The sequence below is a fragment of the Microcaecilia unicolor genome, chromosome 9 (genome assembly GCF_901765095.1).
Source record: "Microcaecilia unicolor chromosome 9, aMicUni1.1, whole genome shotgun sequence".
NCBI classification, from domain to species: Eukaryota; Metazoa; Chordata; class Amphibia; order Gymnophiona; family Siphonopidae; genus Microcaecilia; species Microcaecilia unicolor.
The window spans coordinates 148,059,516-148,074,388 of NC_044039.1; the positions used below are offsets into that span (position 1 = coordinate 148,059,516).

Sequence of the window (14,873 nt, forward strand, 5' to 3'; positions counted from 1 at the left end):
AAGGACTTTGGTAATTTTCTAGTACAAAAATGGAACCTGTTTGAGTCTGATAATGTGGCCCATAAAGATAATCCGACACTATTTTGGGAAACTTCTAAAGCGGTCATGAGAGGGGAAATTATTAGTTACTTAAGTGCAAGACACAAAAAGATCTCCCAAGGTATAATTTTACTAGAGCGAAAATATCAACAAGCCAAACGTGCACACATGCGTTGTCGAACCCAGACCAACTACGATAATGTGATTGCGGCACAGGTGGCCCTAGACTCACTGCTCCACGAACGTGCTAAGAAGCAAGCCTTTAGTCGTAGATATCAATATTACAAATTGGGTAACAGGCCTGGGAAATTGCTAGCTAAAGTTGCCAAGGCTTGGTCAGAGAGGACATTTATTCCTACGGTGCTGGCGCCTGATGGCTCTCGTAAATCTTGCCCTAAAGACATATTGACCATATTCCGGGATTATTTTTCTCGAATGTATCAGCCAGAGGCGCAGCAGGGTGGACCAAAATTAGAGGATTACTTGAGAGATGCAGGCCTTCCAGTGTTGTCCCCTGCAATCAAAGACCAACTGAATGCTCCCCTCCAGGCCCGAGAGATTCAACAAACGATCAAGGGTTTATCTTTGGGAAAAACTCCGGGCCTGGACGGATTCTCTACGGAATATTACAAATTACTGTCGACTCAACTGAGTGTTCCCCTGACGCTTCACCTTGATGCAGCTGTGGTAGTGGGGAGGCTGCCCAGGGAATCAAATGAAGCTCTAATTGTCATAATCCCTAAACCGGGTAAGCCAACAGATCTGCCGGGGTCTTATCGGCCAATTTCCCTTCTCAATGTCGATGTAAAAATTCTGGCTAAAATCCTTGCTGATAGACTGGCCACACATCTCCCGGCTTTAGTGGGGGACCACCAAGTGGGATTCGTGCGGGGGAGACACCCAGGCCTAAATGTACGTAGGGCCCTGTTGGCTGTGGCGCAAGCTGAGGCCACGGGTCACCCACTATTGCTGGCAGGCCTGGACGCTACTAAGGCATTTGACCAAGTGAATTGGGACTACCTCTTCCAAATACTTAGATACATAGGGTTGTCTGGGTGGTACTTGCATGCAATAGATACATTATATACTGATCCTGGGGCCCGAGTCCTAGTGAATGGAATGTGCACTTCGCGTTTTTTGGTAAGACGGGTCACCAGACAAGGTTGTCCCCTATCCCCACTTCTATTTTTGATCTATCTGGAACCCCTGTTGCGCAACATCATAAAAGACCCAGACGTAAGGGGAGTTCAGCTGCCACAGCTTCATATCAAAGTATTAGCCTATGCGGACGATATCCTCCTAGTGTTGACGCACCCCCAGACATCGCTGCCAATAGCCTTAGATCACATTGCAGAGTTTGGCCAGTATTCTCAGTGGAGGAGGGTAGTTAGTGGGGTCCCGCAGGGGTCTGTGCTGGGTCCGTTGCTTTTTAATGTATTTATAAATGACCTAGAGATGGGAATAACTAGTGAGGTAATTAAATTCGCTGATGACACAAAATTATTCAGGGTCGTCAAGTCGCAGGAGGAATGTGAACGATTACAGGAGGACCTTGCGAGACTGGGAGAATGGGCGTGCAAGTGGCAGATGAAGTTCAATGTTGACAAGTGCAAAGTGATGCATGTGGGTAAGAGGAACCCGAATTATAGCTACGTCTTGCAAGGTTCCGCGTTAGGAGTTACGGATCAAGAAAGGGATCTGGGTGTCGTCGTCGATGATACGCTGAAACCTTCTGCTCAGTGTGCTGCTGCGGCTAGGAAAGCGAATAGAATGTTGGGTGTTATTAGGAAGGGTATAGAGTCCAGGTGTGCGGATGTTATAATGCCGTTGTATCGCTCCATGGTGCGACCGCACCTGGAGTATTGTGTTCAGTACTGGTCTCCGTATCTCAAAAAAGATATAGTAGAATTGGAAAAGGTACAGCGAAGGGCGACGAAAATGATAGTGGGGATGGGACGACTTTCCTATGAAGAGAGGCTGAGAAGGCTAGGGCTTTTCAGCTTGGAGAAGAGACGGCTGAGGGGAGATATGATAGAAGTGTATAAAATAATGAGTGGAATGGATCGGGTGGATGTGAAGCGACTGTTCACGCTATCCAAAAATACTAGGACTAGAGGGCATGAGTTGAAGCTACAGTGTGGTAAATTTAAAACGAATCGGAGAAAATTTTTCTTCACCCAACGTGTAATTAGACTCTGGAATTCGTTGCCGGAGAACGTGGTACGGGCGGTTAGCTTGATGGAGTTTAAAAAGGGGTTAGATAGATTCCTAAAGGACAAGTCCATAGACCGCTATTAAATGGACTTGGAAAAATTCCGCATTTTTAGGTATAACTTGTCTGGAATGTTTTTACGTTTGGGGAGCGTGCCAGGTGCCCTTGACCTGGATTGGCCACTGTCGGTGACAGGATGCTGGGCTAGATGGACCTTTGGTCTTTCCCAGTATGGCACTACTTATGTACTTATGTACTTATGATACTACTCAGGTTTCCAGCTTAATTCACAGAAGTCTGAGGCGCTGCCAATACCCCTTTCAGTGCGGGAACGCTGGGGGGGACGGTTCCCGTTCAAGTGGACCACTGACTATCTGGTCTACTTGGGGATTAGAATACCAACATCGCTAACACAACTTCACATAACCAATTTAGCCCCCTTGTGGAAGGAGACGCAACACACCTTAGAAATGTGGCAGCGCCTCCCCGTCTTTGTGGGGGCGCGTGGCTCTGTACAATATGGTCCTGGTCCCTAAATGGTTATATGTGGTCCAGGTGCTGTCTCTATTCTTCCTACATAAAGATGAGCGGAAACTACATAGATTACTAGCTAGATATCTCTGGAAGGGGAAAAGGCCCAGGGTCACACTAAGGCAGACATACCTTCCAATACATAAGGGAGGGTTGGGTGTACACAGCATACAACGCATGTCAGTAGCGGGCTGTATGAGACACATTACAGATTGGTTTCGGGGCACATCCTACTTTTCCTTTCCTACTACTGAAACTAAAATGGTGAGCAAATATCACTTTAGTTATTGGTTGCATGCACCAGCAGGCAAAGCACCAACTGCTAAAGGATGCGCTCCTATCTTTGCGCCACTGAGACGTACATGGCGATGGTTGTGCAAAACTGGAGGGTTTGAGTGCCACTCTTCCCCCTTCCTGGCGATTGGAGGTAATGCGGATTTTCCAGCTGGCACAGATACTGTGACCTTCCAGGCATGGAGAGAGGGGGGGGGACAATATTCCTGTTCCAGGTGCTAACAAAAAAGAGGGCAAATGTAGGTCCTTCAAAGACTTATGTGAGAACACTGGACTCCCAGCACAGGCTACCTTCTCTTATTTACAATTGAGTCATTACATTGCCTCCCTCCCTCGAGTGTCGTTGACCTCGCAGAGACGGAGGCAACTTACAGATTTGCTAGATTTGGCGGCGCAGCTTTTGGTTCCTCTTAAATTCTACCACTTTAAACTTAAAGAGCTTTGCCCAGAGATAACATATGACCAGATTGCTAGGGCTTGGACTGGAGATCTAGGCTGTCTTATTACTGGCTCGCTGGTACAGGCTAATCTGGTAATTGGATATAGGACCTTTACAGATGTGACATTACAGGAATCCCAATATAAATTTACTATGAGACTATATATCTCACCACATAGAGCGTTCAGAGCTGCCCTACGACCCTTGGATGATTGCCCCAAGTGTGCGGGATCTGGGGCGCACTTGGGACATATGTTCTGGTTGTGCCCCCCGGTCCGTGCCTTCTGGATGCAACTTTGTACTTTTGTCTCGACTATCTGGGGGTTGACATGGTGCCCCTTGCCTACTCTTTTGTTTGATAAATACAAAGTGAGGGGGAACCGAAGAAGGGGCATGTTACCTTTCCTCCGCAGGGCGACTGCTATGGGAAAGAAAACGATCCTATTGAACTGGATCTCATCAGAGCCACCCCTTATGATCTCCTTGGGTGCCTTGGAACGTAAGGAGGTAAATGACTTAGCATCCCCAAGGGGAGATTGACTATTACAATGTTGGTTACTGTTTTGGGATACCCTGACTCCTACGGCTCGCAGTAGAATCTTGAACGGGTAAGCTCGCGGGGAGGGAGGGTGGGTGGGGGGTGGGAAGGGGGGGGTTAGAAGGGAATAAGGTGGGAAAGAATAAAATCATGGATGGCCAGTTCGAGTATGTTGGATGTTCGTTAAACTGTTTGAAACACACTTGTAATGTAATGCATTTTTCTCACTTTAATATCACTTGTGTACTTATGGTCACCAATAAAAATGATATATATAAAAAAAAAAAACATGAATTTTCTGCCACAGCATTAACAGTTTCTAGAAGGCACAGAAGGGCCCAATTCAGTTAATAATCCAAAATAGAACACTACCTCCTATCCCAAGACTTGTGGCATGAAAAGGTTTTAAGGGGGGAGGGGGGCTTGAGCACCTTTAAAGCATGGGATTTCTTTCTGTGACCTTTGGCTATGCCGCTCCTGGAAAACAAAGCACCTGCAAAACCTAGGCTATTAGGGAAGACACTTTCCTCAAACCTGGGGACTAATCTTGGCCAAGAGTTCCCCCAGCTTGGGGGAGTTGCTCTCAGAGGGAGAACCACCTTCGTCTTCCAGGGCTCCCCAGGTATCCTCTCAGAAGCGAGTAACACCAGCCCCCCCCTGCTATCCGAGACCCCAGGATGCTTGGGAACCGGGGCCCCCAAGATTTGGAGAACTTGAGCCTTTTGCCAGCTGCCCTTGAAGACTGTTAGGCCCACGAGTACCCTTTGAGCCCTTCCACAGCCACCAACCAAAATGCCCTCCAAGAGGACCTAGACCAACTGGAGACTGAATAGAACCCCCCTCCCCCTCCCCCTCCCCCCGCCCCCAAGAATCTCTAGATCCCCAACTCTGGGCAAAGACAGCCCTCCTTCACCTGATAAGAGCTGTTGTTAGATCACAAGTTGCCATATGGTCTGCTAGCAAAATGGCCATCATTCCTGCTGAAAACTGGCTCAGTGCTGAAACCTACCGATAAAAGCTCCTACTGCAGGCCTCTCTATTGGCACCCACATATCCACAGGAACCGACTCTGTGGGTGCTTGAGCACCCCCAATATTGAGAAAATTCCTTGTATGTGTCTGGGGAAGAGTTATTTCCACTGGGCTTAGCACCCCCAATAATTTTGAAAAGTTGGCTCCTATGCACATATCTGTGGTGACTTGACACAACCACCTACTTTTTCTGGCCTGGTCTGGTATGGACAATAAGGAATGAAGCGTTACAGGCAAAACATTTACAACAGCGACTCAAGATGCTTCATAATTAAGACTTAAAGCATGTTTTTATTAATTGAGCTTAAACTGGTTGAAAAATCAGGTGAATTTTGAATTAAAATCAGCAGCTTTATTGCACAGAATGACTCAGGGTTTATACATATCACTAACCAGTAAAGCCTAAATCTAAAATTGGCAGATTCATTCTAGTTTTTTTTTTTTATATTCTGACAGAAACAAGTATAAGGAAATTTAACATAAATATATTTATGCTATACCTACCACCCACAGAAGTCAACTGTGGATTAGTTTGATAAACCAGCAATTAGTACAGAATGGGCATTAATGTAACAATGACTACAAGTATAATATATACATTTTTTTTGACAGCCATGACCCTTTCATGGTCAAAAGATATAAGTTAACCTTATAACTGCAGCATCAGAGGCACATTTCAAACAATGCTATTGATCAGTTCACACAAATGAAAAGTCATTTCATCATCCAACAGACTTGCTTCACAGTCTCAGCTCTGTCAGATGTGTAAACTGTAGTCACAGGAAGATTTCTAGACAGTGTTATCTGCTCACAGCCTAATGTAGTAGCACCTAAACTAAATGTGCAAATTAATGAAAAAGAGACACTCATACAATTTTACATACTACAGGTTTATAATCAAGTCTCAAACACCAGAATCTCTTCATTTTAATTTTTTAAAGAGAAATGCTATTATTTTTGTAATAGCATCAAAACAAATTTTTTTTTTTAATTTTCCAAAAGCTCCCATGTTTACAATGATTTGTTTGTGAAGTATATATAACAGACAAGATAGCGGAAAGTAAGCAGTGCTACCACACAAAGACTTTTGTTGAAACATGGACTGTGATGAGGGATAAATCAAATAAGCAGGAACTTTTAGAAATATGCTTTATTACTTGCTATCATCCACTGAAACCTCAGAAAATGTGTGTTACCTGCTTAATTCAACATCAGCACTGTCCCACCTTAAGGCAAAAATATGAAGTCACTGGGAATGTGGCATGTTATCCACATGAGGTGGTCTACTCCAAATCATGCATGACCCGGCTTGGTCTGCAAAATGATAATTTTCCCTACCACTAATTCACACAGGTTGGATGGGCAGAGATTGCTTCTCATATGAAGCTCTGGGTTGATCAACTGAGGATGGTTGAATGCAAACATTACCAGCTGTGAAACAAGGTGAGGAAACACAGACAGTCCATGTCCTGGCAAAGGCAGCAAGATCACAGCTGCGGTATTTGTAGACTCATGTGCCTATGCTTTGTCTGGGCACAGTGTACTTTTCAGAGAAAAATACACTCACAGATCTTGTTTTAAGTAACGTTTTACCTACATAAGAACATTTCTCTAGCTAAAAATGGTTCTGGATTTTAGGAATAATTACAAACTTGGGCACTTGGTATTATCTATAGCCAAGTTTTACAAGTGTTCCTTTTATTTAAATTACACAATTAGCTGTTTTGGTGCTACCACATTTACCCTCCAGAAGTTTTCCAATACTCGCCGGGCTTCTTTTCCATTTGGTGATCCATAATGTCTACATGTTACAGTATTTACAGGGGGATATCACACACTTTTTAATCTTTAGCATCTCCTATTCCATCAGGATTAATAGCAAACATTGCTTCTGCCTCAGGAAGACAAGGAGAATCGTAGATCTTGCAGATTCGGGTTTCCCCTCTGCCTTTCCTCAAATACAGCCTGAGGACAAAAAAATGCATTTATTTAGCAACAAATGAACTGGAATTTATAACTAGGTACACAGCACTGAAACCTTGGGGACAAATATTTAAAAATACATAATTGCTCGCACATATGAAACTTAACAGAAGCTCAAGTTGCTGAGGAGATTCTTTAGATCAGTAACAGAATAAAAAGATGCAAGGTTGAGAGCAAAATAATTGCCTCTGGAAACAATGAGACTAGAATTACTGGGGGTGCTAAACCCAACAAATTACGCTCTTCTTGGACATAATCAATGAGTTTGTTCAATAGTAGGGGTGCTCAAGCACCCACAGAGCTGGCTCCTATATAGGGAACTATTCTTCATTTTCTAAATATTTCAGGCCTCAGATATATGGACTCATGTTTCCAAATATATGTTCAATGAAAACCAAAACTAAAATTAAGACTTTGAAAGAAAGGTTAGGGGCCCCAATTCTATACTTTGGCTGCTCTAGATTCCTCAAGTCCCTAACTAGGCAATATAAGACTGAGGGTAAGCTGAGTTTAAGGGACTTTTGCTGAATTTTCAGCCAGTGGTACATGTTTTGAAGTTAATTTAATGAAAAGGGTAACTGTGTCCTTGATCCTTGCCCTGCAGGATTGTTAGAGGAGCTGCAGCACTCAGGAGCTCAATAGCTGGTCATCTTCATAAATTCACTGAAGTCTATTGTTTTACCACCATGATTTAAGACTGACGAAATGTTGTAGCTAATGCCCAATTGCTACACTACTGATAGCAAAAACTCTTAGAGGAAGTGGTGGGTTTCAGATGCCCTGGAGGGCTACCATTGTCCCCTCCTCCATTGCCTAACATCTCCCTATCTCCTATCTAGACCCACCCCACACTGCCAGCATCAATCCTTCCCCTCTTAGGGGCTAAGGAAAGGAATACTCCTCTTTTAGTTTAACTGCATTGTCTAACAATACATCTTTGGGTGATATTCAGACTTTGAGCATGCTCCTTAAAGTAAAGTAGAGGCCGACTGAATTTCAGGTTCAATTTCAGCACCAAAATCAGCCTGAAATCCAAGCTGCATTTTTAGTAAAACCAAAACTTCTCCTCCCTCCACCAGAGCGAGTCCTCTGTCCCCTGCTGCCACTATCCACCGCCCCCCACAGAGACTTGGCCCTGACAGGACAGGCTGTCCCAGCCACCTACTCCCAATGGAGGACAGAGGGTGCCGCCGAGCCAGCCACCCACATGGCTGCTGCAGAAACTCTCAGCAGCCATTTTGATGGAGAGACCCACGTGGTCAGGAACGATTGGGATAGCTCCTGCCCTAACAGGCCACTAGGGCAGCAGGGAGGGCCTTCAGGTGGGTAGGGGGCTGGCTCAGCAGCACCTGCTCTTCTTAAAGGGGATGGTGTTAGATAGGCAGCCTATCCAGGCCAAGTCTCTGCAGGAGCGTGAGGTGGTGGATAGTGGCGGCGGCAGCACCCCTTCCCCCCGGCAGAGGTGGTACTGGCACCAGAAACTGCCCCCCCTCCAGCAGCGGTGGCATCTGGTCTTCGGGGGGGGGGAGAGAAAAAAAAAGGAGGTGTCATTTTTGGTTTCAATATTGGTCAAAAATCGAACAGCAAATTTTGGCTAATGATTTGGCCCCCCCCCCCCGAGGTCGTCGCTGCCGCTGCTCCCCCCCTCACAGAAGTTACGTCAGATGAGGGCGGGACACAGGGAGGAAAGGAGGCCTGAAGGGAGGCGATCTGCTGCTGCCTGCAGCGCTTTCACACGTCACAGAGGTGAAAGGCGCTGTGATTTCAATGCAGGAGGCCCAGCCCGGTGGCAGACAGTCGACTGAGGGCAGGTGGGACTGCGGCGCCGGGCCCAGGGAAATTTGTCCCCCCTGCCCCCCCTCTCGGTGGCACTGTTTAAAGTGATCAGAGATGTGCTGCTGTGGTACACATCCTAGTAAGTTTTGATCATCTGGTTGGATATAAACAAAACGTCTTCATCATAAAGGCTGCTGCAGTTGGCTAATGGTTTTGGGCTGATAACAAGGGGAGCTCAGTTCAAATCCCACTACTGCTCTTTGGGATCTTGAGCAAATGAGTTAACTCTTATCTCAGCAAGAAATTTAGAATGTAAGCCCTCTGGGGACAGGAAAAATATCTACTGTACCTGAATGTAACTCACCTTGAGCTACAGCTGAAAAAGTATAAAATACCTTCCTTTTCGCTCTCCTCCTTCTTACCCCCCTCCCCATGTTTAAGGACTTTCAGGATGTGCTCTCTTTCTGAAATTGAATGCCTTTGGAGCAGAGACTTGAAACAAACTCATTTTTTAGGGGGAAAATATGGTTGTTCTGTAAAACTAGTATTTGGATTTTTTTTTTTTTATTATTTGAAACCTAGAATATAAATGCATTTTATTTTATGATTTTAGTGCTATATTATAAATATAGAGACAAACCATCCCAGATACTGGAGGCCTCAGAAGTCTGCAAAGTAGCCACCTGGGTCTCCAGTACTTTTGCCCTACTATCAATCATAAGCCAAAAGTTATCTACATTAGCAAACTGCTCTACCACTTGAGTTAAAAATTCACATAGCTGAGATATGGCTCTTTTTAGGCATCTCGCCATCTGGAAACAGCCTTTAAGGAGACCTCTTGATTAAAGTCTACCTCAGTAAGAATTTCTGCTTCAATCAATGAAACAGGCCTTAGAGATAAAGGTTTTCTAGAACCTGAGGCCACCACAGAAGGCACTAAACCAGCCACATAATCTTCCACAGATGGCAATAAAGAACATCTTCCTTGTACTGCAGCCAAGTGTTGGGATACTGGAGGTAATGGCGATGAAGGAGTGGATCCACCACCAATGCTTAATGAGGTTTCAGAATAAGGCATTCCAGTGGCTGGAGTTGAGGTCATTGAGGTACCCTGCACAATAAATGGAAAACATTTATAAAGCGATCTAATATTCAAACTTGCACATACTGGGGGCTTACTCTTGATTTTCTGTTTCCTTATCATCTAGGCCCCATATCCTCACTATCTCCAAAAAGTAAAAACCAAAATCAATGGGGCTTACAACAAAGCAAGCCCAACTTCACCAACCACTCTAACAGATCATTGTGACTCTACCATGGCTTTTGCTGGGGCGTTCCCCTTTGGGCACATCCATTTGTCGTGTGCCATAGCTGCAGGGTTCTAATGAAGGACTGAAGGAGCCTCTACTGTTGACATAACAGGGCACCCTCTGAATTGCCCACCAGGTCTCACAGGCACAAAGGCAGTATTTTTTCCAGCCACAGGTACCTTCCTTCCTCCCAAACTGGAAATAATCTGGCACAATCAATATGCTGCCTCAATCAGGCTGTCCCTCCAAAGTCAGTAGCTGCAGGTTAAGAAAACTGCTGAAGAAGATCACTATGAGGCCTAAAGACTACTATAAAAGAACCACAGGACTCCGGCTGAGACTGAAAGAAATCTATAAACATGATCTTTATGGGGATGGGGGATAAGATGGCAACATGGAAGCCACTGCTAAAGAAAAGCCATATGATGTGCCACAAACCACTTGCAAAAAATACTTGGACAACGCACAAATGTGGAAGATGGTTTTGTGGTCTGATAAGACCAAAGTGGAACTTTTTCGTCTCAATACTAAAAGATATGTGTAAAATAAAACACATCATCCTAACCCCAACCCCAAGGGAAAGAATAGTAGTGGCAACATTATGCTATGGGGATGCTCTTCAGCTGCAAGGACAGGGAGGCTTATGAAGATGAAAAGAAAGATGGATGGTATAAAATACAGGCAGATCCCACCTATTCCAATCTGCTGCAGACCTGAAACTGGGGAGAAAATTAACTTTTACCATGGCAATGATCCCAAGTACAAAGCAAAAGCAACAGCAACAATGGAGAGGCTCAAAAAGTGAATATTTTCAAGTGGACTAGTCAGAGCCCAGATCTGAGAATTCAAAAGAAAATCTGTGGCAAGACTATGATAATGTTGTTCAAAGAGCTCCCAGTAAATGTGAAAGAGCTTGAGTTATTCTAAAAATGGGCAAAAGCTACTCCATCCTACTATGCAAGTTGTAGGATGCTTATCTTAAATGCTATATATCCAGAAATAATTTTATAGATTGTACTTTTAGATATCAGAATGTGAAAAGTGTACAAGGGTATGAAGGTTTTACAAAGTTGCATAGCGATTCCCAGCAAGGCAAATGCGACAAAGCCCATTCAAATTTTATGGGCTTCACTACTGCAGCCCTTAATCTTCTGAAGGGTATACATTTGAATCCTGAAGGCATCAAAAGAACAATATACAACAAATTAACAAATAGCTATGGCTATTTACATCTCTTGTAGAGATTTTGTGAAATATATCATGAAAGACACCAAATTCTGAAGTGTCCTTGCACATATTTTGTGAAATACACTGTGGAATGACATTGATATACCCTTGACCCATTTTTTTTTTTACTGAACTCTGCCGCTCCCCAGTACCTCTCCACTCTTGTCTCCCCCTACGTCCCCCCTCGAGTACTCCATTCTGTAGATAAATCTCTCTTATCCGTCCCTTTCTCCTCTACTGCTAATTCAAGACTCCGTTCCTTTTACCTCGCTGCACCTCACGCCTGGAATAGACTTCCCGAGCCTGTAAATCTAGCCCCGTCTTTGGCCGTTTTCAAATCAAAACTCAAAACCCACGGGATTCCAAGATGGCGCTGTGATCAGACGCACCCGGGTTTGCTCCTGAGGAGGCTCAGTTTTTTGATTCATCTGCATCCTCGGACCCGTCGAACGCGATGGGAAAGTGGAGGGGAAAGGTGAAGGATATCCTCTCAATTCCTGGAACCCTTTCAGCAATGAAGCAAACAACTTTACAGTTTCCGACGAAACAACCGGGACCTCTAAGTGCTTCATCTCCTTCTGCAACTCTCGACGCGTTGACGTTGATAGAGAGTGGAGACGGGGCTTCTCTGAGCCCCGTGGAACGCATGGCACCACGCCAGCCAGGGAGTGAGATTTTCGCAGTAGCCCAAGCAGTAACGGACACCGGAGTAGTGCAACCAGCGCTGCTTGAGGGGAGGTCTATTGCGAAACTGACCGGGACTAATAACTTTCAATGGCCTCGCATTGAATGGGAATGGATAAGGAATCATTACCTCCTATTACGGTGCTCAATACATCTGGAGCCTTAAGGGGAGGGATGGAGAGCCCCCCCTTACCAGTAGTGGGAGAAGTTATGAGCCTTACTTCTTTCCTGGAAAACTCATTGGAACTTATTACCCATAGGACAACTATGCTGGTCACCTTTGTCTTGGAGCCAGACCGGAATGCTGTTTTAAGACTTTCACTAAGACATTTAGATAAACTGTTTATGGGTTCAAAAGGCAGAGTTTTTCCTGATCTCTCTAGGCAGACACAGGTGAGACGCAGGGCTTTTTTAGCCCTGCGCCCCAGAGTCGAGGCCGTGGGAGCAAACTTTGTATTGCGTTTTCCTTGTATATGTAATATAGTGCTAGAGGGCAAACAATATCAATTCATGGACTCTAAACAGCTTATTGATTTTCTTGATGCAAGAATGGAAGTGAATGTTGTATGTCCTCCCTGAATAGCAGGCTGGAGGTTGACCTAAGAGGTGGCAGAAGTAAGTTTTCTTTTTCTTTGTTTGGCTCTCTAAAAATCTTGGAATCACATTTCTTTTCTGGTGGACGAAGACGTTATTTGTTTTATTTTCCTTTTTTTTGGATTTATTACTGATTTATGTAAATTTAATGTGTATTTCAGTGTCTCAATGTGTTTGAGATTATATAATAAAAATTTGAATTAAAAAAAAAAACAAAACTCAAAACCCACTTCTTTACCACTGCTTTTGACTCCTAACTTACTTGCCCTGTCCCTTATCCTCACCTCTCTATTCCCTTACCCTTAATTGTTCTGGCTGTGTACTGTCTTATCTAGATTGTAAGCTCTTTGAGCAGGGACTGTCTTTGTGTATGGTGTAAAGCGCTGCGTATGCCTTGTAGCGCTATATAAATGATAAGTAGTAGTAGTAGTAGGATGGATGTTTGCACTTAAAAGACAATTTTTAATCTTTTAAAAGAGTACTCTTTAAGGTCTGTTATTCATTTGCCTTGATTTGTTGTAAATTTTGCCTCTGTTCCTTCTGTCAAATTACTAAAGTAATTAAGTTCTTAGAGTATGTCTTAAGAGCATGAAACCTGTGTCTTAAGACTGGTACATGTGAAATGTGTTTACATACCTGGTGGTTGAAGCATGTGCTATAATGTTGCCTCCAATAGGCTTTTTTGGATCTGCAGCAAACATAGCAGCTCCATCTACTTGTGCCACTACTTGGTTAGTGATCACTACAGCCACACCAAACTTCCAGGAAAGAAGAAAGAATCGAGAATTAAAAGATACTCTGCAGTACAGACAGAAATGCAAGAAGAGAGAAACAAAGAATGAAGTAGTGGCTTGCTTACTTCATCTGCAAGTCGAAGCAGCATGCGCAGGAATCTTGCCAAATGCATCTGTCTAGCAGACAGCTCTCCCCTACCAGAGTAATCTGTTCTATAGAGGGCTGTAGCACTGTCAACAATCAGCAAAGCATACCTAGAAATATAAAACACAGCAACCTTTTATAGCACTTTTTAAAATAATCATAATCAGCAGCACTATTCCAAGGAAAGTAAGAACAGCTCACAAACAGCTTGCAAAGTCAACCTTCATCACTGGGTACATCTTCACATAAGGGAAGTGAGTGCCACAGTAACTCTGATAATTAAAAGCAACTTATTTCCATGTTAAAAAGAGTTAAGCAGCACGTGGTCCAGTCACTCAGATTTAAAAGTTTATGCAGAACTGCGGTATTCTCTTGAGATCTTTGCTGTTAAGGTAAATCAAAGTATTGGTGCCACTGATTTCTGATGAGCAAAGCTATACACCGAAACCCATAACAGCTATAAATAACTCTATGCACAAACTTCAGAAAACAAATTGAAGGTAAAGGACCAGAAGGTAAGATGGACAAAGGAGAGCAAGATGGGATGAAAGGGAAAAAACAGACAGAATGAATGTTTTAACTAGTAATATGTTTAATTATATTTTTGGCATGGATGGTTGTCTATTGTCTATATACTTTTTAATATGGATGTTAGTGTTTTTGCAGTGCTTTTCTATCAAATACATGGATTTCTTATATGTTTTTAATATAAATTTTAGTTTTATGATGTAAACCGTTCTGTTTTGCAAACGCAATAAGAAACAGTACAGTAAGTAAATAAACGATACGAGACAAAGAAGGGAAAGCAGAAGAGGGCTAGACACACTGTATGTAAATATGGACAAAAAGGCATAAATTAAAGGTGAGAGAAATCAAAGATGAAATAGAAGAAAACAAAACAGAGCACAACAAGAACAAAAAAAAGCAGAAGCCAAAGGACAGAGTGGGAGAAACAAGATACCAGAGAGAAAGTGAATTATAAGAAAAGTCAAACAAAATTGTTTTAGAAAAATATTTTCAGGGTCAAGAAAATCTTTTTGTCCATGCCAACTTCTAAATTTGATCTTCAGTTTTTCAAAAAAATTCACCTAAATTTTTACTATGCAGAATTTTAAATTTCAAAACATTTTTCACTTTGCATACATACAAAAAAAAAAAAAAAAAAAAAAAACAGACCACTCTCCTCCATCCCAATCCAACTCTCTGCATTCCTTGAATCTTCAGATAATTACAGCTGAAGAAAGGAGAAATTAGATCTTACCTGCTAATTTGCTTTCCTTTAGTCCCTCCGGACCGGACCAGGATTGGACTGATGGGTTGTGCTCGCCTACCAGCA

General features: G+C 43.4%; 1 protein-coding gene across 3 annotated transcripts in view; it reads right to left on the reverse strand.

Moving 5' to 3' along the window:
- Nucleotides 1-5,378: 5,378 nt before the first annotated feature.
- The window catches only part of RAD51 (RAD51 recombinase), a 37,060-nt gene continuing 27,565 nt past the window's right edge, over nucleotides 5,379-14,873 (reverse strand). For all 3 annotated transcript variants that reach the window (XM_030215179.1, XM_030215181.1, XM_030215180.1), the window contains exons 8-10: nucleotides 13,518-13,647; nucleotides 13,295-13,416; nucleotides 5,379-7,049 (exon numbers count right to left, since the gene is read on the reverse strand). In XM_030215179.1, coding sequence (XP_030071039.1) covers nucleotides 6,926-7,049; nucleotides 13,295-13,416; nucleotides 13,518-13,647 — 376 coding nt within the window. In that variant the 3' untranslated portion in view covers nucleotides 5,379-6,925. The remainder of the gene's footprint in view (nucleotides 7,050-13,294; nucleotides 13,417-13,517; nucleotides 13,648-14,873) is intronic.